The 26971-nt window shown below is 38.4% G+C and overlaps 1 protein-coding gene across 20 annotated transcripts in view; it reads right to left on the bottom strand.

Annotated features, from left to right (window-relative positions):
* The window catches only part of SOX6 (SRY-box transcription factor 6), a 558867-nt gene that overhangs the window by 108650 nt on the left and 423246 nt on the right, over positions 1–26971 (bottom strand). For 17 of the 20 annotated variants that reach the window (XM_079789455.1, XM_079789470.1, XM_079789454.1 and 14 more), the window contains 3 exons: positions 11085–11208; positions 1829–1908; positions 248–370 (listed from right to left, as the gene is read on the bottom strand). In XM_079789455.1, coding sequence (XP_079645581.1) covers positions 248–370; positions 1829–1908; positions 11085–11208 — 327 coding nt within the window. The remainder of the gene's footprint in view (positions 1–247; positions 371–1828; positions 1909–11084; positions 11209–26971) is intronic. The other 3 variants (XM_079789463.1, XM_079789465.1, XM_079789459.1) reach the window with 2 other exon arrangements.

Below are 26971 nucleotides of genomic sequence, written 5' to 3'. Positions count from 1 at the left end.
TAATGTAAAAAATTTGCCTAAATACATATACAGGAATAAACAACCTAATTCAGGGGCATTGGTTTGACATCTGCTTTTTTTTTTTAGGAAAGAAAAAGAGCAAAAAGGAGCCTCCTTAGGAATTAGAAGTAGGAAATGATCATGTTGCAGTGCTTAGGTCTTGTGTTTGCCACTTTCGAAAAAGCCTAGAATATGACTGAACAATCCAGTCCCCCACCCAATGAAGCACCAATGGAAGTATTCATACCTCAATCTGTTTGTGGTTGTAAGAGTGGCCACCACCATGTTCAAAGGTGTCCAAACTCCTGCCAAAACGGTCACTTAGGCCCTTTAGCCTTGGGTTAATTTGTGGGTGGGAGACATGACCCTTCTGTTTAGTAGCATATTCAGAAAAAAAAAAAAAAGACAAAACACACTGTCAGAACTCATGAAACAGAACACATATTTCTAAATCCAGGGTATTGACCACACCAAAGCACAGAAAGTAGAAGGTTTAGGACCCACATGTTCCTTCACAGAAACTTGGTACGTGGCTCTAAGATCAAACAATGGTACTGATTCTCATTCCTGCCTCTGACTCAAGGGTATACACTCCATAGCATAGCTATCTAAAAAGGAGAAGTAGATTCGGTTTCCTGGTAGTGAGGCTTTTTTTTTAGAGTTCACCAATTTCAGTAAGTTCCAGTGTTAGTAGTGGGGAAGGGGAAGGCTTGGAAGTGAGGTAGGGTTGCCACTCTTATAGGCAAAAACTTTTATTTCTGCTGGGCAGTCCATAACAAGGCTTTCTGGATGAGGCTTAGGATAAACACTCAAAGTCTTGCAAAAATTCTTACTTGAAGAGCCAATTGAAAATGGTCAAAATAATGTTTTTTTCATGGTAAAATAGTTGTGCATTTTTTAATGTTGAGGTTATGTAGGGAATAGCAAAGAAGAAAGTAAAATGCCTAGCCAGGTGCTATCTCCTAGATTATTTAAGAAAACTCAAAAATTATCACAATAAATTATAAGAATACAATACTATCTTTAAACTCTCCACTGTAGTGAAATGAAAGTTGATTGTTATCACATATTTTAAATGTTTAAACTCTGAAGGTTTAACCACTATTTTAATATTATCTTTTTGCTAAAAATACATACTCATTTAAAGTCAATTTACCACTAAAATGGCAGTGTTGGGAGGGTGTAAAGATCACCTAGCCCCACTCTAAACCCTTCATTTTACTGTGAAGAAGACAAGGTGCAGATGATTTTTTATTCAGCTTCCTAAACACTTTCCCCCGAGTTTAGCTTTTAAGTAAAGAACTTGGTCAGACACCGTGCCCAGACTTTCAACCTGGAATGAGGAAGAGGATGAGGTGACGACACACATGCTCAGGTGCAATATGTTTACATTTTACTAAGTAGCTAACGTAATTTGGTAATAATGACGACCCCCTGTTCTATGAGCTGCTAGAAGGAAAATATCCAACACTGTTCTCCGTTTTGATGCTTATATGTAAAAGCTAATTTGACATAAACTAAGACAGGGGTGGAAAATTGACAAGGAGAAAGCTAATATAGCCAATAACAACCAGCCATCAAGAAACTGTAAAACCATGAACTCACCTGATAGAGAATATAAAGTCCTAAGTCATCGTGTCATTTGTCCTTCAAAAATATTGAAACTGGCACTTTCCTATTTGCAGTACGGTAAGTACGTAAGGTGTTAATCCTCCCAGGCTATGCTTAAAAAATTATTTAACATTCGGGCCATTATTTAGCATACAGCTGGTTAGCAGTTTTCCACTAGAGCACTGGCGAGCATCCCACATTTTCCTCTGGCACTTACCTGAAGCTGTAAAGGGCTGAGGCCCGAAGCGGCAGCAGCTGCCATTGTTGATGGAATGAACTGTACGGGGTAGTTATCACCTGTCGGAAAGAACAATGCGCACAGGTTTAGACAATGCACGGGGAATCGCAGCAGACAAGTACAAACATGGCCCCGGGATTGCCTGAGCTTTACAACGTTGCTCTAAGCCCAAACATCTGCAGAAACAAAAGGCTTAGCTGGGCACAGACTTGCAGTGCTGCCTTGGAACTTTTTTGTTAACAGATAGCTGGTAGGCAAACTGGCAAAACATGAATGTGATGTTAAAAAAATTTAATGTGCAATTCAAGCATGTTCACTCCATTACAAATCTTGTAATACATCATTTTTTTAAGAGTAAAAAAAATACCTTAAAGCCAGGCTGACACTCCGCTCACTAAGAAAGCATTAAGGCTTTTGTATTAGAACAACAAAAACCGGCTTGGTAAGCAAGGCAGAGCGTTAGAGCTCCCCCAAAAAAGATTATGATCTGTTGACTGTCCATAAAATAAAGAAAACATTTTAAAAATGCAACCTCTTCAATTTAATAGCAGTGAGAGGGAAGCTCATCTTATCTGGCAACCTTCTGTGAAATGCCTGGTATCCCAACGGGGGTGGAAACATTCTGTTTCTGGATTAACTTCTGTGGAGCCTAGTACAGAACCATGAACTCCAGGTACTTATCGCTTACTCCTTGATGATGTGATTACATAACCTCACATTTTACATGAACTGTCTCCATTAAAGTTCGGAAAATATTGAGCGTGGCTCAGCAGCAGTCAATGCTCATCCTAACGTGTTTCTGACTCCAGTCCTCTCCTAAATAGGGGGACGGAGGTGCCGATGGAGACCTACGAGCACAGGCTGTGTGCAGCGACCTGAGGGACCAACAGAAAGCACTGAGGACTGTACTGTGATCGTGGTAACTGAGGTCAAAAATGAACACTTGCGGACAAATCACACAATATGAGGGATTAAATGGAGCGTCACTTTGGCTCCGGCCACTCATTTAAAGTCAGTGTCGCGCGCTATCTCTGGGCTATATTTTAATAGGCTGTTCCTTCACACATTTTTGACATTTATAATAATCATGCTGTTTTGCATGAACTTTTCCACACTGAAAACTGAATGGATAATGAAGAGACGGTGTAGGAAGAATCACAGTCACAGTGGCAGTCAACTGGAAAGCAACCGAACCTCTTGGTTTTTTTCCTGCATGGACACCAGTACCTGGAGCCTTCCTGATGCCCCTGCTTCCCTGGGCCGCATCCTGCCGGCCACACGAAGTGCTACTCAGCTGGCCCAATGTGCATGTTTAGTCACTTTCACTTTTAACAAATTGTTAGCTTCTAATCTGCACAGTCTCTTTGCATCATATCCATAATACCTCATCAGACCATTGAGCACAGTGTGTGCTCGTGTGCAGTCCAGTAACAATTGGCTTCTGATTGCATGCGAGCGCTGCTACAATGCACTCACTAGCACTATGCTGTGCTGGTCTCCTATGGAGTAATGTTCAAAATATCTGATCTTGTTTTTCTCCCTTCCATGAGGTTGATTTTGGTTTGCAGTGCTGCATGAGCTTTTTAAAAAAGTTAACTAGGCCAAATTATTTTTTTGTAGTAAGTGACTGTCGCTTTATGCTTAAATAATTCTACTGATCTCCTTGATATTTAAACTAAATTATCGGATGAAAGAATATTCCTATCTAAGTCAAATAGTATTTCTTCGGTTGATATCTGATCAGGTTAAAAAAAATCACAAAACGATGCTGAATTAATGATGCTTCAAAAATAGGGTGGAAAAAAAATCACCATTCCAACTATCAACATGGACTGCCTCCTGGAACATTTTAGAGCGATTCTTTCTTTAAATATCATGCATTATTCATACTAACGCTAAACCACAAAACCCCCCTCCCTGTAAGTTTAATACCAGTTGCTTTATTTGTACTAAAACATTTTTCATGTCAAACATATTTTAAAAAATCAAACTCTAAAAGAATTCCCTGGGGCACTCCTTTTTTCATAGCTGTCATGCTTCTATGCTATGAAATAGCTGATTTTTTTTAATAGTTTTTGGCTTGCTAGTTAATTTATTACTATCTCTACCACACCCTGTAGTACTCTCCAGCTCACCTGCTGGCTACAAACAGCTCTCTTTCTACTGCTGACAAGCTTATTTTTAAAGTGTTTCTAACTTTGCTGCTGGTTTGAATCTGTACGTTTAAATATAATCTTTGCAAAGCTATTTCTCCAGAACATACCATTGTATCGATATTAAAAGTGAAAATGAATACATTAGCGCAACAGTGATTATCACAGAAGATAACTAGAAGAGAGAGAAAAAGGAAAAGTCAAGAGAGGGAGAAGATAAGGGTGAAGAAAAGGGGGGACATTATAAAAGTAGAAGAGGAAAATATAAGAGGGAGAGGGATTTAGGGTGCTGGGAAGTTTAATTCTTTTATAACAAAGTTACGTGCTCTTCCCAACCCCCTTTAATTTCCTCCGTGTAAGAGTTGATCAAGAAGTTCTCAGTGGCTGACTTGGCAAGGAATCAGTCAACATGTTGTAGCAATTTTTTTCAAATTTGTCTCTGGATTTGAAATGCTTGCGTGAGCACCCATTCTTTTAAATTTGTACAAAGGAAGATGAAGCCTGTTGGAACAGGTTGGCTTTAGGCGCTGCCGTACTCATACTCTGGCTCCTGCCACCTCTGGTGTTCGAAGACAACCTCCAAGAGATCGTCTGGGAAAGAAGGCCCATTCTGCAAATCCATCTCTCCAGCCTTCGAGATTTTCCAACTGACTACTTTTACCTGAGGATTACAGAACGCACATGAAACAGGATTGAAAACCTATGGGACATTTGCCTCACATTCGTTGCACTTGTCACACTGGGTAACATTCCTTTGCAATCAAAGCAGCTCCACAGCAAGAGTCCCTGAATGACAGAAAGTACGTTGTGTCATTTTCAGGGAAACCGAAATGAAGCCAAAACTTATTAAGACTTAACTACAGGAGGAGGGGGAACTAGGACTCAGTCTACCTCCTACAAGAATACTCGTAGTTTGTGTAATTCAGATAGAAATTCCACTTTCATTAGAGAGTCAAAAATCCCATAGGTAAAATTCTGTCCATTTAGTTTGATTCTTCAGAAAGACAAGGGACTGGGATGGTTGTGGTCTTCTGGGATATTCACTTCAGATATCAACCTATTGAGGAAATCATTTAAAGAGCTTGGGAGGAGTAGAGAAGAAAAATACATTAAACTGAGAGGCAGGATTCAAAGATTCTTCAGTTAACTGGCTCAAAGTCTCACACCTTACTTTACATACTCCAAAACAGAAGAAAAATTCACTACACGACCCTAACTCTCTCACAGATTATTGTGTGGTGGCATCATAGGTTGATGGCAAATTACTTGAGTTGCAAAATAACTTATATATAGACTCCACTTGTATAAGCTATCATCATTCTTGCTACAATATAGAAATAGTTCAATCACTATCATCAATATAGACTTGGACATACCACTTTGCATCTTGCCTGGATGTATGTATTCAGAGTAGCAAAATATTACACTTCCTCTATATTCTAAAAAATTGCCATAATCAATCTGAATTTATCTTTGTGAAACATCACATTGCAGCAACAGTTAGCAGGTAATGGGTGACTTCAGAGAGGAAGGGAGAAGGAAAGAGAGAGAGAAACATCAATGATGAGAGAGAATCACTGATTGGCTGCCTCCTGCATGCCCCACACTGGGGATCAAGCCTGCAACCCAGGGAATCAAACCACAAACTCCTGGTTCATAGGTCGACACTTAACCACTTAGCCATGCTGGCCAGGCTATCTGCATTGTTTTTTTATACCTTCAAAGAAGCTAAGAATCAAGAATCAATCTTAATTTCTTCACCTATTTCATAGATGCATCCACACCTCTGACCAATATATAAAAATCCATGGAATTTGTCACAATAGCAATTAAATAAGTGAGGGTGGATGAACTGATATAAATCCACCCCCATTATAAGAAATAAAATTATAACACCAACTCAGTTTATGCCTTAATGTTAGCTCACCAATGATATAGGCTCCATATGTGAAGGAGGATTAGTTTACATGGGAGAACAGTTTTTCTTCTTGGACTTCAAAATTTTTATTTAAAAATTAGAGCACTAATATAAAGAAACTAAGATGCTTTAATTTCAAGTAGATAGATTTAATCAAGTATTCCAGCAACAGTGGTTACACACCTATGATTTAATTCTGGAAGCAGTGGAAATTCCAGCTTTATAAGATGTCATTTGGGAAACCCCATACATATAAATCACATATTTTTCTACAGAAAAAGCAAACACCAGATTTTTCTTAATGTCATCCACACTTAGACTGTGTCCACAGAGTGTAAAATATCAAATCAGAGAACCAGTCTGGATTCTATCTCTGCTAATTCCTAGATGGGAGTGCTTAGAAAAGTTAATCAATGTGTTTAACTTCCTTTTTTCTCAAGGAGCATCTTTTATTTTATTTTTATTTTTATTTTTAAATCTTTATTGTTGAAAATATTACATATGACCCCTTTCCGCTCCCCACCCCCCATTGACCTCTTCTAGCCTTCCTGCCCCTGCCCCAGGCCTTCACCATCCTATTGTCTGTGTCCATGGGTTATGAATACCAGTATATGCATACAAGTTCTTTGGTTGTTTGATTTTTGTTTTCTTTTAACGAAATAGAAATAATGCTACTTTTGTCTTAGAATTGTTATGACAATTAAATTAGAATATATATTATATTTATATAATTATTTTATATAAATGCTTATTTCATTTATTTACTAGTATATAAAATTTATTATTTATATGTTTATAGACAAATAAATGGTGCTCAATAAATGCTAAATGAAACAAAGTAATTAAAAAGAAGCATTAGATAACAATTGTACACCAACAAATTAGAAAATTTAGAAGAAATGGACAAATTCTTGAAAGACAAAAATTACCTAAATGGATTTGAGAAAAAGTAAAACATACCAACAGAACTATAACAAGTAAAGAGATTGAATCAGTAATCAAAACCTCCCAACAAAGAAAAGTCTTGGCTCAGATGGCTTCACCAGTAAGTTTTATTGAATATTGAAGAAAAATTAACACTAATCTTTCCCAAAATCTTCAACAAGAGAGAGAGAGAGAGAGAGAGAGAGAGAGAGAGAGAGAGAGAGAGAGAAAATTCCTCCTAACTATTAAGTAATGAGACCAACATTACCTTGATACCAAATCCAGATAAAGACATCACAGAAAAATAAAAACACAAAAAACAGACCAATATCCTTTATGAATATAGATACAAAGATCCTCAACAAAATATTAGTATACTGAATCCAAAATCATATTAAAAGCATTATTCACTACTAGAGGCCCGGTGCATGAAATTCATGCATGGCGGGGGAGAGGGGGTGTCCCTCAGCCCAGCCTGCACCCTCTCCAATCTGGGACCCCTCTCACAATCCAGGACTTCTGGCTCCCAACCGCTTGCCTGATTGTCCCTAACCACTTCTGCCTGCCAGCCTGATTGCCCCTAACCACTCCCCTGCCAGCCTGATCGACGTCTAACTGCTCCCCTGCCAGCCCGATTGCCCCTAACTACCCTCCCCTGCCAGCCTGGTCAACCTTAACTGCCCTCCTCTGCCAGCCTGGTCACCCCTAACTGTCCTCCCCTGCAGGCCTGGTCACCCCCAACTGCCCTCCCCTGCTGGCCCGGTAACCTCTAACTGCCCTCTCTTGCCAGCCTGGTCATCCCTAACTGCCCTACCCTGCCAACCTGGTTGCCCCAACTGTCCTCCCCTGCAGGCCTGGTCACCCCTAACTGCCCTCCCCTGCTGGCTTGGTCACCCCCAACTGCCCTCCCCTGCAGGCCTGGTTCCCCCCAACTGCCCTCCCCTGCTGGCCTGGTTGCCCCCAACTGCCCTCCCCTGTAGGCCTGGTCTCCCCCAACTGCCCTCCCCTGCAGGCCTGGTCCCCTCCAACTTCCCTCCCCTGCAGGCCTCTTCCCTGCCAACTGCCCTCCTCTGCCAGCCCAGTCACTCCTAACTGCCCTCCCCTGCTGGCCTGATTGCCCACAACTGCCCTCCCCTGCCAGCCATCTTGTGGCGGCCATCTTGTGTCCACATGGGGGCAGCCATCTTTGACCACATGGGGGCAGCCATCTTGTGTGTTGGAGTGATGGTCAATTGCATATTACTCTTGTATTAGATAGGATGCCTAGGTAATATTTATCCCAAGAATGCAAGAGTGGTTCAACATCTAAAAGAATCAGTGTAATACATCATATTTATAGAACAAAGGGGGAAAACCCCCACTCAATCATCTCAACTGATGCATTTGACAAAATCTAATAACCATTCATGATAGGAAAAATAGTCTCAGAAAAGTAGGAATACAGGAAAAGTTCATCAACATGCACAATTCCTGTGGGTAACACTCCTCAGTAAGCCAACGAGGTGGGGGAGCTTGCTTGCTGTTCACTGTGCACAGGAACCCTGCAAGGCCCAGAGCGATGGGCAAACTACCTGAAGGGGAAGTCCCAGAGCCCTAAATATGTTAGTTTAGACTGTGCTAACATGGGTTCAGAAACAGTAAACTTCCACTGTGAATATCACCCCAAGGAGGGCCTGGCTGTCCAGCAATCAAGACGATTATTCAATCAGCTGGCAGCATAAGCTCTCTGGAATTGTTTTAGGTTATGGGAAGGTAGAAAAGGGAAAAAAGAGAGTCTTTTATTTTGTAATTTATGAAGACCAAGGTAGTGTTTGCTCAGCCTCTTGCTTAGAGGACCAAAATATCAAGTTATGTGACAAAGCTCCTCTCTTCTAAAAATGTAGTCATTGTCTCATGTATATTTCAAGTGAAATTACCATAGCTCAGTTTACAGCAAAAAAGTTTTCTTACTCCAGACTCTGGTCCAAATTCAGACTCTTGTCCAGAATTCTCCTCCCTAAATTCAGGTGAATGACAAGAACACTGAATAGATTAAGTCTCCTGAATATGTGATTTCTCTACTAATAGTGTAAGAACATAAAACTTTAATTCTTTTTACATATAATTTTTATATACAGTAAAGCCTAGATTAGCCAACGTATTAAAGAATGTAGAGTTCTGCTTAATTAATTTATCTGACATAACTTAGGAGTCACCAGAAAATACTTTTATCACAAGCCTTGCCTGGGATTAAAAACTGTCCTAATGTCCAAATCTATTTCCTGCCTTAACCAAAAGGTTTTAGCCAAAACAATCAAATAATCAAATACAACTTTGCTTCCCCGGAACACTACCCTGCGCTGCACATATGCTGTTCAATGAAGGTAACTCATGCCTGCATCATATTGTCCAAATCTCTATATTCTTCTTAGTTACATATTATAATCTCATTGATGCTGTCTGAAAAGACTTTTAAAAAAGGGTCCAACTTCATTGACTACATAACAATATATGTCCTCATGAAAAATGTCATAATTGTTTTAACAAAATTAGGTAAGCAACATGTTAACTATGTTGATATCTATGTTTAGTAGAAAGTAAGGCCCATACCCGATTTTGAAGTGTGGAGAATATTAAATTTAAAAACACTGAAATTAAATAGAGAGTTTCCACATATAGTTCATTTAAAAGGATTCTAAGACTGGTATAGAGATGACAAACTCAGGTTCAGGATAAACCAGTAAATTTAGTTTACATCAACATTCCAAAGATACTCAAGATGAAGAAACAGTTCAGAAATATTTACAGAGAACAGAGAAGGACTTAACCACTGCACTGACAGGAACATATTCTCTGACAAAATATACTCCTGTCCTTAATATGAATCCCAACTTCATAGGGTATATAACTTGTTCTGAAAATTCTGCTCTAGAAAAATCAATGTTTAGCAATCCGAATACCACAACTGTCTTTCACTCAGGTCTCCAAAAAACCTTTAATACTAAGGATTGACTTTTTTTTTTTAATCTGAGGAATTTTCAAAGTCAGTCCTTAAATTAGCCAATCCCTTGACATCTGTATTCTTTAAATCGTTTGAGTTTTGACACACATCTTACCTTGCCTTACAAGGAAGGGTGTACTCGGCCAAATGCAAAAGAATAATCAATAGCAACAAGCAGTTAAAATAGATATCAAAATTCACCAGGTTTGTTTTTATGCTACTTAGTAAACTTTCTTACCAAACATTTTAGTAGAGTGATTTATATTTTATTAGTGCTTTAAGCATATTAAAATACCTTTGTTCACTTTGTAAACCCCACACACACAAAAAAACTGCTGCACTCAGATTTGTTACACACAGATTTGGTGGTTAATATAAGCAGGTTAATATGTTAAAAAGAACTTGACACAGAAATTATTAATGAGTAGAACAAGGTCACTACTTCTGAGCTGAGGTCACTTACAAAGAATGCACAAATGAAATTAAGGTTGACTTTTATTTACTTGACTATCTTCTTACATTGGATTCCTTTGGCAACCTATCTTTAAACATTTAAAGCCCTGTTTACAAGGAGGCTCTGAAAGAAGCTTCAAACCATTCTGTGTCCCTAATTGAATTCCCTAGGAGTCCAGGAAACTCAGAGGAATAAAGAAAAATCATAACATTTGCTAAATCATCTCAAAACATATTTCACTGCAAGGTTATGTGACCTGTTTTTTGAGGTTCCAAGATGAATGAGAAAATACTACTGAATGTTTCATTATTTAGACTAACATCAAAAAGAATTTTAGCTATTAATGGTAAGTTAATTAAATCAATCCAGTTTTAATTTTTTCTTCCAAGAGAAATCAGACAACAACTAATAACAACATTTTATACTGCACATGACCACTCGGCCAGAATATAAAAGCTCTCGGGAAGGAAAGCATCTGTAACCAAAGACAATTATTCACAGTAAAGGTATGAGACAGAACTAATAAAAATGTGTAATCGCCCCCAGGGAAAGTAGCACTTTATCTATGAATTAAAAAAAAAAAATCAAGTGGAAGAAGAGAAAGTAAAAGTTTTTAGCAACCAATTAGTTTATTAACATGTCACCTTCCCAATTAACTTCCCAGTTCTAATTTTACTTTTAAATAAGCTTTCGTGATCTTTGTACTCCTAGTTCTTTCATGTGCTCCTGTGTTTGTTGTGACTACTAAGCAAAAAACATGTGGATTTTAGCATTTCCAAAAGAATGTTAAATCCCTCTCTACTTACCTGGTTTGTATGTTATTCCAGGGGGGAAGAGGAATCCCTGCTGGGCAGCAGCAGCTGCTGCCAGGGTCCGCTGGTCATGTGGAAAAATTGGGATCATGAGCGGAGGCATGTGACCCTGAACCTGCTAAACAGAAGAGAGCCTATGATCAGACAGAGAGCAAATGTACGCCAAGAAGTATTTGTTTTTCACTCCTGGTGGTGTGTGGGTACCCAAACAGCCACCCACCTCCAACCTCATTCCAAATATGCTCCCTCAAAAAACTCGGGCCGCATTCCACAAGTCCCTTCTCTTAGATTCCATTAGCACAGCAAGAACATCACCTCATTGTGAATTTGCTTCACCCCTGCTTCCACTAAATTGCAGTGACTGGTTTTCTTTTATCTTAACTTTATTTTTCCTTTATTTTCTTTCCTTTTTTTAAAACAAAGAAATAAGTTGCTTCTTACATTGCACAATGTTTAAAGGTTTTACCCTTACACCAGCTTTGCATTCTGTGCTTTATTTTGAAAACAGTATTTAGTATCCTTGGACAGAAAATAATGTCTAATTGTTATGTATTCCAAAAGCTGTGTCTCCCCAGTTAGGTGTCTTATATCAAAGCCTCGCTGCATTATGTGAAACATATAGCTCTTCAGATTTAAGGCTACTACATCTTGGCTCCCAATTAAACTAATATGCTTTGCCATACACACCTCGATGTAACATATAAATTGCTTGTCTGGCTAAGCAGTTTTACAGCTTTATGCACTACCATGTAGCTCAGTAATTATGGAGTTGTATTCAGAGAGCATTTCATAATAAATCCTACTACATCAAATTTCATTTGACCTCAATAAATGTATCAAAGAGCACAAAAATGCAAAATAGAAAATCTTCACTCTCTATATCAGTATTTGTATTCCATATAAAGAAAGCGAGAGCTATGACAGAATCATGCCTGTGGAAATCACACTTTAATTTCCCAGCTCCCTCCTTTCCTCGAGGCATGCTGCCCCGGTTCTCGAGAGCATCATAGGAAGGTTTTGTCCTGGCTTTCAGGGCCTGATTCTATAAGTTGAACTACGGGACTTTTGTTATATAAAGGTCAAAACTAGGGTGTATTAACAGAAATGATCTTTTAGTTCAAACTGGGTTTTTGGCCTCCTTACTAGTATAAAAAGACTACATGATATTCTATTTAAGATGTAAACCTTTACCACTAATTCTCCCAGCCCCAAACCTTTCCCCTGTTTAAATTCCCAAATCTTCTCTTCAGGCAGAAATCCACACACTGGCTGGTGACCCTGTTTAAACAGCACTAACTTGCCTTGTCCTGTCCTTGCTCCCTCCACAGCCAGGCACATGGTGCAAAATGCTTCTGTGTGGGTCTAAGAGGTTTCATTTACCAACAGTTTTTCTCTAGGGAAAGCCCTATGATGTGGGTTAATAAAGGGCAAGCAAAAAATAAACACTTTACAGTATTTTTCTGAATTCATTTCTCAGGAAAATCAACTTATAATAAAAAGGTCTTTGTGCAATTACTACCTTGCCAGTGGGGCGTGAAAGAAACTAGCTTTAGGCAGCTATTTCTTCCATTTTAGCTGAGGTAAGCCCAAGTTTTGTACGTGAGAGTACAAACTTCGCCTGCTTCAATTGGAGCTGATCCCCTGGTGCCCAGGTCTTGCCTTTAACCCTGAAGAAAAGCACTAAGTTTGCTTTCAACCCCAGCTGATCGTGACCGGATGCAAATCTGAGATGTCAACGTTGAGGGCACTGTGCTACGTCAGAAAATAAAACATGGTATTCTTTGAGGGTGACTATTGTTCAGTGCAAGAGTATATAGAAGGAAATCATTTCATTTACTCCTAGAAATATGGTCCTCTCACGTACCCAGCACATAGCACAGATGCTTCACACTCTAAAGAAGGGGAACAAGAAAGTGAGAAGTCTAGGTATCATATTTATTTAATCTTTCCTTCTGTCGTTTAACAAACATTTATTACATTTTATTTATTTATTTATTTATTTATTTATTTAAATCCTCGCCCAAGGATTAAATACTTCCACTGTTTTTGAGAGAGAGAGAGAGAGAGAGAGAGAGAGAGAGAGAGAGATTAACGTGAGAGAAAAATCAATTGGTTGCCTCCCGTACACACCCCAACCAGGGAATGAACCCACAACCTAGGCATGTGCCTTGACTAGGAATCAAACCCACAACCTTTGGTGCATGAGACGATGCTCCGACCAATGAGCCACCTTAATAGCCATGGCTATGAAGTTATTATTATGTGTGATGGATCTTGAGAAGTAGCTGGGAAAAAATGGAAGCCATTTAGCTTGGGATAGAAAAGATATGCTATATTCAAATGTTTGAAGGAATGATGTATGGAAGATGAACCAAATTAAGTCTGAGCAGTTATAATGGGCAGAACTAGGTTCAAAAGAAAGAGATTTTAGGGAAGTTTAATGCAAAGAATTTTCTAATAATGAGTTCTCCGACAATCACTGATGAAAGAGCGTGTGTGCCATTTCCCTAGAGGTGGTCAAGTAAAGGCTGCACACCTACATGTGAGGAATTCTTGAAAGGACATGTGAGACTGAAACCCTGATCAGATAATGACCCGTAGAGCCTTTGCAACTTGATAATTCTATGGTCGTTTAAGAGTCAACATTAGGAAGATAATGCGATCTAGTCATTCTTTCAGCCATTCCACACATAATTTATTCACAATCTACTCTGCCTACAAAGGCTTTGCTGCCAAACAATCTGAGCTTACACCTGTATACTGCCCTTCTGTTGGCTGTGTGATCTTGAACACTCATTTAACCTTCCTGAGTCTATTCTGTCATGTAAAAAGCAAAGCCAGTGATACTACCTTACATGGTTACTGTGAGGATTATTAGACAAAGAAAGTAATGCTTGTGGCACAGTGAATGGCACATAATAGGCACTCAGTAAGCGTTAGGTCTTTGCTCTCTTTTTGATATAGTTTGAATATCCAGTACTAGAAAATTATCAATTTACTGATAAAAGAAGAAACAGTAGATCTTACCCATAACTCTAATTCAAAAAAGAAAACATGAGCCAACTAAATAATTCCATTTGGCAGGCCGAGGCTTGTCATGTTCCCGGCAGACACCACACCTCACAGAGCATTATCCCATCCCAAGTATCTAGAAAACCGTGAAAAAGAAGAGGTGGGATTACTGGGATCATTTGAAGATGTAATTATTCATTAAGCAGCATCTTAGGAGGAAAACATAATTTTATTTTCACGGTGCCCAAGATCTTTATATCATAAGGGATCAATGGAAATTAGGCATCAGGCCTTAATTCTTGAATCTTGGTGCCTGAAGATATTTCCTTTGAAACTAGCTATGTACATGAGAAAACTAAGTAAACTATCTAGAGTCCCTTTTTAATGCCAAAGAGCTATAGGGGTTTCATAAGAACATAAGCTGTAATAGTTTAGGGAAGTTCCTTTCTGCCCATCACCCTCTACAGGTAGGAAATGTTAGACATTTTCAATGCTATTATCTCAGAGGCAGTTTCAATAAAATGAGGGTCAAAGTAAATAAAGAGGGGAACAGTAGGCATAGAGAGAGCAATAGTAATAATAGATTCAGAGGTGGAACGGAGTTTAGAGTTGATCTCACCTAGTAGCTCTCCAAGTATGGTCCCTGACCAGCAGCATCAGCCATACCTGAGAATTTTAAAAAAGCAAATTATGGGGCTCCACCCCAGACCTATGAATCAGAAACTCTGGGGTTGGATCCAACTATCTAAAATGTAGACTAAAATAATCCAGAGCCGTGAGGCTCAAATTTTAGTGTGCATCAGAATCTGGAGGGCTTGTAAAACAAAGATTGCTCAACCCCACCCTCAAAGTCTCTGAATCAGTAGATTTGAGATAGGGGCCTAAGAGTGTATTTTTCTAACAAATCCCCATGTGAATTGAAGCTGGTGCTGCTGGTCCAGGGACTACTCTTTGAAGATCACTAATCTAAATCAAACCTCACATGGAACCAGGTGACTAGAGAAGGTAAAAGATATAATCCTGAGGTTACACTGCCTATGACCATGCTGGATCTAGAGTCCAGAACTGCTAATTACTCTGTCCAGAGCTTTCTCTATTGAATCACATGGACTTCAGTGATAGAAAACAGGGGAAACCACATGTGTACACACTTTCGGTAGAGAAAATCTGGAGCCCTGCAACTAAAAACAACTTTATGTTTCAGAGGTATATTGTTGGAGTGTGGCTATTATATTTGTTTAGTTTCAGTTTCTTTTGTCTTCTCTCTTGTTTTGCACCCATAACAACTTGATCATAAATCTACTGTAACTAATTCCAATAATTTATTATAATACATTCATTAGCAATGATCATTTAGCTCCAAATGATAAAATTTTCCTTAACTTGTCTTAAGTAAAACAATGATATGCCCTTTACTAAACACAAACCAAAATATCCAGTGGCCAATTAGAATCTAGGCTGAGAGATGATAGAAAGCTCCTTTCTAGCTCTAATTCCAGAAGTAACAGTAATGATAACCAAAACAGCTAGTCCTATCCAGTGTTTCCTATATGTCCAGCACAGGGAAAGTGATTTACATGCTCTATCTCATTTAATCTTCAAAATTCTATGGTGTACTTACTGTTATTCTCATTCCCTTAATGAGGAAGTCAAAACTGTGAGAGGTTAAGTAACTTTGGTCAATTAAAAAGTGGTGGAGCAAGATTCAAGTCCCAGATAAATCAGGCTCAAAGTCTATACTTTTAAGTCCCATTTAAAGTCATCTCTTACTAAAACAACCTAATTGAGATAAGGAATATAATTCTTTGTGATAGCAATTATTTGACTGGAAGTTTTATAAACATAATTGGAATTTATATAAAGTTGTAATAAATGATACATAGAAATTCAATGTACCTTTTACCCAGTTTCCTCCAACAGTAGCATCTTGAAAAACTATAGTACAATATCACAACTAGGGTATTGACATTGATATAATCCAACAATCTTATCCAGATTTCCCCAGTGTGATACTATTTTAAAGGAATTATCTGTCTTAAAAATTAGTAAGGGTAATGGAGGTCTATGAATACTTCCAACCACCATCTGTTATAGAAAACTCACCAGTACAACTCATCGGTGCAAATAGTCACGTGTTGCATAACAACATTTCAGTCAGTGACAAAACCACATATACGATGGTGGTACCATACAATTATAATAGAGTGGAAAAATTTCTAACAGCGTAGTGACACCGTAGTCATTGTAATGTCTAGAGCAACAAATTATCCACATGTTTGTTTTGATGCTGGTGTAAACAAACCTACTGTGCTGCCAGGTGTATAAAAGTATAGCACTTACAACCACAGTAGTAGGCTATACCATCTAGGTTTGTGTAAATACATTCTATAATGTTTGCACAACAAACAAGTCACCAAACAATGCATTTCTCAGAAGGTAACCCTGTCATAGTGGCTCATGATTGTAATATAAGTGGGATGTATAAATGGGAAGTATAAATTAAAGCAACAATTTCCCCCTTTCATAACTGTCCATTTATTGTACTTACTAGAAGATTATTGGTTGAAGGTAGGAAATAGAAAACAAGGGCAAGTTAGCTGGGAGAGATAAGAGGGCTTGGTGGCTGCACACAAACACATAAGCACCTGGAGTACTTTCCTCCTATGGAAGCTGAATTAAGTCCACTGGCTGAGTATTAGTGCTTAAGGCAGATAAAGAATTTTGAAGGTACAGAACAGCCCCCACCCTGCTCTGAAGAATGTAAGCCTGCCTTTCCTTTTCCTTCCCATCATCCTATTTCCCCATCTGGTGACATGCCAGGAAAGGCACTCACACTGGAAACAGCAACCTCCAAAAATAGTTTACTGAAGAATAAAAAATAATAGAATTCCCCTCGCTGCATCAAAGAATGACCAGTCTCCACATGTATTTTCCAAGATGTTATCAAAAATTCAAAATAGCATTCTTTCTGCTTGAAAGGATAGTTTTCCCTTAGCACAAATTCACAGATACTTGGTAATTATCCTGTAGATAAAGGAGTAAAACAGATTTTGTTAAGACAAACAGTGAAACTTGATGTGGCCAAAAATATATCTCTGAGTATGAAACTGCATTATTTTTATGGCCCTGGAAGTCAGCAATCACTGGCTGGATATGTCACGTGAATGACTAATGAGAAACTGGGAACCCATCGTAGGTGAAGCTCAGTAAGTGCGTCATGGAAGGAACACAGTGCACACCCCAAATCACAACTGTCCATTAATTCTAACCTCCACAGTTCCTCACCGAAGAAGCTCCCTTTTGGAAAGGAGGGAAACACGTTCTTGATCAAATAGGGTACATGCCAGGGAATTTTTAAATTTTTTTTAAATTTCTTTATTGATTAAGGTATTACATATATGTCCTTATCCCCCTATTACCCCTCCCAGCCCCACCCCCCACTCATGCCCTCACCCCCCTGTTGTCTGTGTCCATTGGTTAGGCTTATATGCCAGGGAATTTTAATTGCTTGCGTGTTCCTCACATCGTTCAGGCAATCCGGGCAGCGGCAGATGCACGTGAAACACTTAGGTTCTGTCTCTTCCTATTTCTAAAACAGAATTGTTGCATCAACACTCATCCCCTTTGTTTTCTCTGTGCTAAGTTGTTGATGATGCTATTTTTTGCCATCTGCCCCAGAGCTTCATTAAAGATACATGAATGGGCTAACTGGCCTGATATCTTGTGAGGAACAGGTGCTATTGTTTGTCCCTGAAGACTTGCACTAAAGATATGACTCAGAATACTTGAGAAAGAGCATCTGCAGCAGTCAGTCAGAAAGCGACTTGGCAGAGACCTGGCTACGTGCTAATATGCAAACACACTCAGGGGGACTCATTTTCTCTTTCATGAAGATTACCTAACTTTTTTAGTGATGGGAAACAAGAATTTGTGTTGAAAATCATAAGAATATTAGTGTCTATTAGTGAGTTAAAGGCAGTGAGCAAATGAAGATCTTTTTAATGCTTTATTTCTAGAATATCATTCCTCATGAGGTTTAATTGGAGCACGCTTTTTTAATCTGTCGGAAGAAGTGTATCCAATGTTTATAAATCATGACAGAAGGAGGGAAAGACAGAGACAGAAAATAGAGAGTGATAAAGAGTGATCAGAGGAAGAGGCCGAGAATACAGGCAGAAAAGGTGGGAAGGGGAGGAAAATTATTTAAAGGCCATATTCTTTATTGCAAAGAGTAGCTGAGTCGTTTGTGTAAAGTGTTACCACTGTAAAAGCTGCAGTGTCTACAGTGAAAGAAATAAAGGCCCCAGAAAACTTACATTAAAAGCCTTCAAGGTCAGGAAGGTGTCTTCTGACTGTCTGAAAGTGCATGCTCAGCCCTTTTGTAGAGTTAGGAAGGAAAAGGTCTCATTTGATAGGATAAATAGTGCCTTAACTATAAACACTTTTAGTTTTAAACTTTTTGTTGTTGTTGTTGGTTGTGGTGGTGGTGTTGTTAAAAATCGGTCTAATATGTTGAGACTCTTCTTTGACCTGCCTTAGAAAGCATAATGTAGTTGGTCAACACACTGAACTTCTCATGGTTGGCCTGTTTGAAGTACACAAAGGAACCTTATATTATATATGTCCTACCCGAGTATTCACAAATTGTTTCAATCCATTAATCATCTCCCTCCAGGTAAATCGAGTGTCCTGAATGACCTGTCCATTTGTATTTCCCTACTGCTCTTATCACCGGGCTGAAAACATACTAGGCATTTTGCTTCAACTGATCCATCTGAGAACCACCTCGGGCCTAAGCACAGGTTTTCTAAGCACTAATTTCCACAGGTCAGTATTGTTAATGCAGCTACAAACGATGTGAAACTGTAGCTGTTCTCATTCCAAAAGAGAAGAAAGACTTTTAAATACATCTTGATATCACCTTGTTTGTTTTTCATTTGTCTTATTTAGCAAACCTCTGGCTGCAGCTAATGGAGGAGAGCAAACCCTTGCTTCCTAGAGAATCCAGTTAGCTCTAGCAGGAGAACAATCAAACTGAAATCTCATCAGGAACAATTCTGGGACACAGCTTTTTTTTAAATATTTGAGAACACAGAGTCCCATCTTCTCAGATGTTTCCCACCAACATCCAATCCAATAAATACACATTGTACAAATAGTGTAACTGCACCCAGATGAGGATCCTGCTTTGTGTGATTTTATTTGTTGATGGCAGGATCCTCTCTCTCTCTCCCTCTCTCTCTCCCCCCTCCCTCCCCAACTGCCCCAACCCGAACAAGGATAATATACTACTTTGTACTTCGTTACCATTGTTATCATTGCCCTTTAATATGCAATTTCTTCCTAGAACTTGCATGTGGCTGCCACCACTCTTCTCAAGACCCTCACTAAAGGAATAAGAAAACCCCTGAAAAGGTAGGATAAACTCAGGATATTACAGTTTAAAGGCATCATTTTAAAAACTCAGGCCTTAATCTTTCAAAGTCATATGTTTTAGTTTGAATATTAGAGCTAACTTTACACTTATGATACATATTTTTATGTATGTATATTATATACTTCAGTGAAAATTTAATTTAAAGAAAAAAGGGAAAATCGTTCCAGTAGTTTACTTATGAAATATATTTAATATAAACCTAAAATGGTCACAAGGGAATGGAAAAGACACATCTTGTCCCCAGCTTCACTATGTCTCTACCCTCACTTCCAAGAGTAATACATGCAAACAAAAGCAATTCTTTTTACTGGACTGGTCTTTAAGATAGCTACTTCAAATCGACTTCACAGTCTAGCACTTCCCAGTTCCCTTCCTTGGTTACACAGGAGACAAATGATCATTGAGAGTAAGAGCACAGTGATTTCATCTATTAGGATAGTAGCACACATTTTAAAAAATTTTCTTTACGTTTATATTCAGCGAGAAATGTTAGCCCTGAAAGAACCAATCCTGACCTTTGTGTTAACTCCTTTTTTCATATTCTCAACATACTGTATACATTCCTTCTATTTGCATTTTCTAATTGGTAAATATCTCATTAACCTACCAGGATCATTAGTAATCAAATGTCATTATATTCTCTCTCATTCATTTGTACATGTTTAAATATTGAATTCTCAAAGAAAAGGACATAGGTTTAGCATTAGTGTAATCGTACCTCTTAGTATCTCTTACTTATTTGTTCCCTCACTCCCTGAAATAAAGAACTCCACACATATACAATGACCTCTTAGGCTCCCAAGAAATTGTTACTACATAAGAGAAGTCAGTAGTGCTTGTCTTCATTCAAATATTCAACATCCATTTACTGAGCACCAAGCACTATACGCTCGGTACCATGCTAGGCACTAGGACTATAAAGCTACCTTGGAGAAGTCCATAGCCTTATTTGATCAGGTTGTGGGGTTAGGTTTGTTTTCACTTACACAGTAGTATAAATCATCAGTTTGTAAGCTTACTTTGGAATAGGGTCAACAGAGAAAGGAAAGATTTGCTTTAAAAAAACAAAACAAAACAAAACAAAATTATAACAAAAATCCCATTAGGTGTCTTTCCATAGTCTTCCTATGGTCTTTAGCTCCGAAAATTTTTGAGAGTATTTATGAGGACAAAAGTCAGATTACTTTATAAAATGGATGATAAATGTTAATTAAATGTGTTTAAATTATCTTACTGTGTTTTAAGAAACTCTCACCAGGAGGGAAGTAGAATATCCTGGCCATAAAGAAATTAATAAAACATGTTATGCAAAAGTAAAATTTATGATTCATTTGGAATTAGATATCTACCACCTTTTCAATCCATACAAATGCATAATCTTGTCAATTAAATATTATTGTTAAGGTCTAGTAGTATGTTAAAATCACTTTAAAGTGCAACTAAGGAAAATTCATGTGTGTTTATTACTCCTTAAGGATCTATTAGTGGGTATTTTATTCAGATTCGTGCTGTAAAATCTGCATAAACTCAGCATATTGTTATCCCCATGTGTGCATTTGTTTGGTTAAAGCAGAACAGCAAATCTCAATTTTTGCAACTTCTGGAAAAGTCAAGAGAACTAAAACAGTCTTAATTTTAATCAGATACAAACAGTTATCACTACAGAAGTGAAGAGTTGACTATTATGCAAATAGTCACAGTTAGTGGTCACCAGGCCATCACAGAAGACTGAGCTAGTCAATTACTTCAGATATTTCCAAAGACTAGTGAAGATGAATGTTTCTTGTTCTACCCTGTCTGATTTCCACAGAAGTATGAAACATATTAGAGACTAATGATTGTTGTTCTCAAATGGAAACCCCATTAAATACACAGTGATCAAAGTGTTTTGCCAAGATGGAAATTAATTTTTTAAAATTTTTTTTGCATAAATGCGGTATAAAGATGGTAACATTTGTGAAGAATGTAGCATTCCTTTCTTTGTAACAACCAAATTCAGATATAAACCTTCCGTAAACTTTTGACCTGTAATGAAGGCAATCTGGCTTTTACCCCTGAAGTATTTTACACAAGCTTATTCTGTTAGCAATGACCAGAGTTCAATTATTAAATTCCTCCTTCAGAAATGCAGGTTTACATCTTTGACTACAGGTCTTGTTAAAATTATGCACAAGCAACTTTAAGGCAGCCTTTGTACCTCCTCAGGGCTTAGTAAAAGTCTCTCTGACACAGAATAGGGACTCAACAAATACTTGTTACATAAATACATTAAAGAGATTTTGTTCTATGTTGTTTAAAAACTAAGCCACAGTAACTCTGATGATTTTGTTAATTCTTCTGAATCAATTTGAAGTATTTTCATCATTAATAATCTTCCAATCGAGGCAATGGAAAGAAACATCTCCACTAAGATACTTCATCATAGCCATCTTTTCTTTAAGCATGCCATGGTCTGACTTTGAAAATACAAAAATCAGTATGAAAATACAAAAATCGACTGTATTAATTTATTTGAAGATAGTTTTTTAAAAATTATTTTAATATATATTTATTGATTTTAGAGAGAGAGGAAGGGAGAAGGATCGAGAGAGAGAGAAAAACATCCATCGGCTGCCTCCTGTACAACCCCTTCTGAAGATCAAGCCGTCAACCCAGGCATGTGCACTAATCGAGAATTAAACCATGGCCTCTTGGTTCATGGGTTGATGTTCAACCACTGAGCCACACTAGCCAGACAATTAGAAAATAGCTTATTTTTTAAAATGTTTTTATTGATTTTTAGAGAAAGAGGAAGGGAGAGAGATGAGAGTTAGAAACATCAATGAGAGAGAAACATCATCCATCGGCTGCCTCATGCATGCCCCCTACCACGGATTGAGCCCGAAACCTGGGCATGTGCCCTGACCAGGAATCAAACTAGTGACCTCTTGGTTTCTAGGTCAACCTTCAACCACTGAACCACACTGGCCAGGATGAACATAGTTTTTAATGACTGAGGTCTCCTAGTACAATTGCTAAAATTCTTCTATAGTATAATTTAAAGATGCCTTTAAGCATCTTTAATAATTTCACCATCATCAATTATAATCCTCACTGACAGAAATGATAAGCTGCTCTCACCAGAAGAGCCAGGAATATGGTTTTCCAAAGTAATAATAATAGCAAAATAGAGACAGACTCACAGAGAGCAGGCAGACAGCTCTGGTGGGAGGGGTGGGAGTGGAAGGTGGGGATGGGGTGTTGGGGGAGGATTGAGCAAAAAAATAAATAAAAAGAGGGAGAATTCATGGACATGAACAATAGTGTGGTGATTGCAGGCAGGGAGGAGGGTCGGGGGAGTGGAAGAGGGCATAGAAGGGATAAATAGTGATGGAAAAAATAAAAGTAAATAAATAAAATGTTATTTCAACAGTGGGCTGGTAGTGCAATGCAGAATGAATGTAGAAAAATATGTCAACATCAGCTATCATGAAGAGCAGAAGCAGTTTCATCTTAAGCTAGAAGGCCTGCGAAACCTACTGTGGGAATGCTGACCAGAAGATATATAAAGTGACTTAGCCACAAATCAAACAGCTTTCAGGTTTTCACTCTTTATCACACTATAGTATTTTTAGAGCAAGAAGTCAATGGCATGCAACTTTAATGTCATTTTGGAATGTCACCTACAAGTCCTGCTCTCCCCTCAGCATGCACACTTACATATATGCACATACTCATTCACACACACTCACCCACTTCTACACCTGCTTTCCCCAACTAAATGCACAAGTATGTCCACACTGCAGATGATCATAAGGATAAGCTAACACATTGATTTAAATAGAGCAATTTTATTTCTTTTTGTATTATTACTTAGTACTATGTTCATATTAAATAACTTAGAAACATAAATGTCCCTATTAAAGAAAGTAAGGTCCAAACTCCCTACCTAGGCTGGCATTGAAATCACTCCACACAATGTTCTTATGTACCCCTCAAGCCCTTTTCCTACTACCCTTTACCATCTTTCTCCTATTATTTTCAACTAGAGGCCCGATGCACGAAATTCGTGCAAGAGTAAGCCTTCCTTCCCCCGGCTGCCAGCACAGGCTTCCTTCTGGCACCCAGGACCTGGATTTCCCTCTGGCACCTGGGATCCAGGCTTCCCTCCATCTGCCAGCAAGCACCTGGGACCCAGGTTTCCCTCGCAGCCCTGGCTTTGTCCGGAAGCTCATCCGGAAGGACGTCTGGTCTAATTAGCATATTACACTTTTATTATTATAGATAGCTTCTAAGTCTTTGTTCACACCACTTAGAATGATATTTCCTCTTTCTCTCTTTTTGCCTTCCCAAACCTGACCTACCATTCATGGTTCAGCTCAAATTCAACTCTATGAAGAAGTATAAAGTTCTTCCTTCCTGTCAAAATTCACATTGCACATACTGTGTTGAATTATTTAGTGGTTTTCATTTCAATATTTGCCACTATTCTAAGCATTGGGGACATAAAAGTAGATAAAATTCCCTATCATTAACTCTTAGGAAAGACAGACAATATACAAATGAATGTAGATAAATATGCAGGTGTGTATGTGTGTGTATATATGTGTGTGTGTATGTATATATATATATATATATATATATATATATATATATATATATACATATATATATATATACACATATATATATATATACTCATATATAATGAGCAAATATATAAATATAATAAATACCAGTTGATAACAGATACTATGAAGAATAGAGATAGAGTATGAGGGGTAGAGATAGAGACATAGAGATTAGAGATAGAGATAGAGACAGAGACAGAGACAGAGACAGAGACAGAGATAGAGATAGAGATAGAGATAGAGATAGAGATAGAGTATGAGGGGTATATGGTGGAAAGTGGGAGGTAAGCGTAGGGAATGGAGGGGGTTATTTTGGTTAGGGATAATATAGCACAAGGTTGCATGACCTAAGAAAATGCTACATGGAACTATCTGAGAAAAAAACAACTCATGCAGAGGGCATGTGAGTGCAAAGGACCCAATGTAGCAATAACTTGGGTGAGTTTGCTGGTAAGGCCAGCACAGAAAAAGCAAAGAGAGTAGTGGGGGTAGGGGGAGAGAGAAATGGGCACAGAGGAGATCACTCTGGGTTTTGCAGAGCACAGCAAAAATGTAGATTTTATTGTGAGTGTGATGGAAAGTCATTGGAGGGTTTTAAGGGAGAGAAGTGGCATGAGACCTGACTTAGGTTCATAAAGATCGCTCTGGTTGCTGGGAAGAAAATGGACTCGACTAGAGCAAGAATGAAAGCAGAGAGGCCAGTTTAGAAACCACTTCAATAGTCCAAAAGTGGGATCATCATGGCCTTTTCCCATCTTACATATCCTCTTTTCTAAAATAGAAGGAAGCATCTTGCAGACTGAGTCTTAGTGGATAGTAGGACAGTGCTTGCAAATATGAAAGGCAACAAATAATTATCTGACTGAATAACTAATTGATTAACTGACTGATTAAAAACATGACCTGTCCAGTGATTCCATATGAGACAAGAAGCACATCACTTTCAAACACTGGTACTCTTCCATGCCTATAGGGGAGAAGAGCATAGGATAATAAAATCTAAGAGGCTACCACGGCCTCCCTGTAATTCTCTTCCCCAAATACTATGTCTTTTAATAAAATTTTAGGCAGCAGAGGAGCCTACTGAAGAAACTGAAAATGTAAATCCTTAATCCAGTCTCTGTGGGGGAAAATAGGAGTAGTTAAAATAATTCAAGTTACTTGCCAACTTTCTTATGGAAAAAAAATCAACTTTTAGTAAAGATCAGAACAGTAGAAAATTTAATATATATAAACCTGCTCAAACACTGGCTAATTTAAACTTCTCTATTTTTTTTTTTTGGCATTTGAGACTAATGTCATATCTGCCAAATGAAACTGGAATTTACAATAGGGTCAGATGCTGCAGTAATTCATCTCTCATGATACTCAGCTGTTACAAAAAACAGGTCAACAGCATTATTTAAGATGAGCAGATGATTACTAGACTTATCATAAGGTATAGAAATGTGTAATCACTATGTTGTTCACTATAATAATATATGTCATCTGTAATTGGAAAATAAGTTAACTTTTAAAATTAAAATTAAAATTAATTAATTTAAAAAAAAGAATGATTAGGAATAACTCATGCAATCACAGCTGAAAAGGAATAGAAACTCAAACCCAAAAATAAATGGAAGGATCTACTGGCCCAGTCAGGTCAATAAAAAAACAAACAAACCAGAATTCAAAAGGAAAAATGAATATACTGAATTTTCCACACATTCTTAAAGCAAGAAATCCTACTTAGAAATTTGAATATTCCTTTATCCTTTATATTAACATTTTATCATACTCCATCTAAAACACAGTATTATATAGCCCTTGATGATTGGCTTAGATTTAAGGTAAGCACAATATAAAATCTTAGCCAATCTTCTGTACCACCACCAAAGAAAAAAAAAAGGTAGTAGTAACTTTACCCTAATTTAAGAAAAAGGAAGAGAAGTGAAGATAAGAGAGGGAAGAAAATAAAAATATGAAAGGAAAGATAAAGAAAGCAAAGAAAGAAGAGGAGGGAGGAAGCAAGCAATCAAGGGTAATTTCGGCTTTAAAAATTTTAGTGCTGTCTTTTATATCCACAATTTTGACCTGATTACTGCCCGTTCTGTCCTTTACACTTCAGCAAATATCACCTCCAAACCCCAGTGTTATAGTTACCTTCCAAATATTTTATAAACTAGTAACCCGTTTGCACGAAGATTCGTGCAATAGACCTTCATTCACCTGGCTGCCTGCACCAGTTTTCTGCCGGCACCAGGGACCCAGGCCTTGGCTGTGGCTACCGCCTTCTGCCTTCTTTCAGGTTTCAGGGCTTGGCCCCGGGCGGTGGCCTTGGGCTCGGCCGCACCCAACATCCCTGCTAAGGATCGCAGGAGCCGACCCCCAGTGGTTTCCTGCGATCCATGCAGGCTCCCCGCTGGTGCCCGAGGCTTTCCCGGCCTTGGGCTCGGCCATACCCAGCGTCCCTGCTAGGAATCACAGGAGCCGACCCCCAGTGGTTTCCTGCGATCCATGCAGGCTCCCCGCTGGTGCCCGAGGCTTTCCCGGCCTTGGGCTCCACCACACCCCAACGTCCCTGCAACGGTTTCCTGGTGGGCGTGGCTTGGTTGGTGGGCGTGGCTTGAGCGTAGCGAAGGTGTGGTCAATTTGCATATTTGTCTATTATAAGGTAAGATATCAAGTGATATATGTAAAAAGCTCTTTGCAAAATGGAAATTGCTACAAAAACTGAAAATTGAAATTTAAACTGAAAATTGAAGAGTTGTGGATGTAGGTTGCTGACCAAGTTAGTATAAATGCAAGGACCAGCCTATAAGTGTGCCCTACATTAGCCATTC

The sequence above is a fragment of the Cnephaeus nilssonii genome (assembly GCF_951640355.1).
Source record: "Cnephaeus nilssonii genome assembly, chromosome: 13".
NCBI lineage: Eukaryota > Metazoa > Chordata > Mammalia > Chiroptera > Vespertilionidae > Cnephaeus > Cnephaeus nilssonii.
The sequence above is the reverse complement of the archived record's forward strand: the minus strand, read 5'-3'. Positions and strand labels throughout refer to the sequence as shown.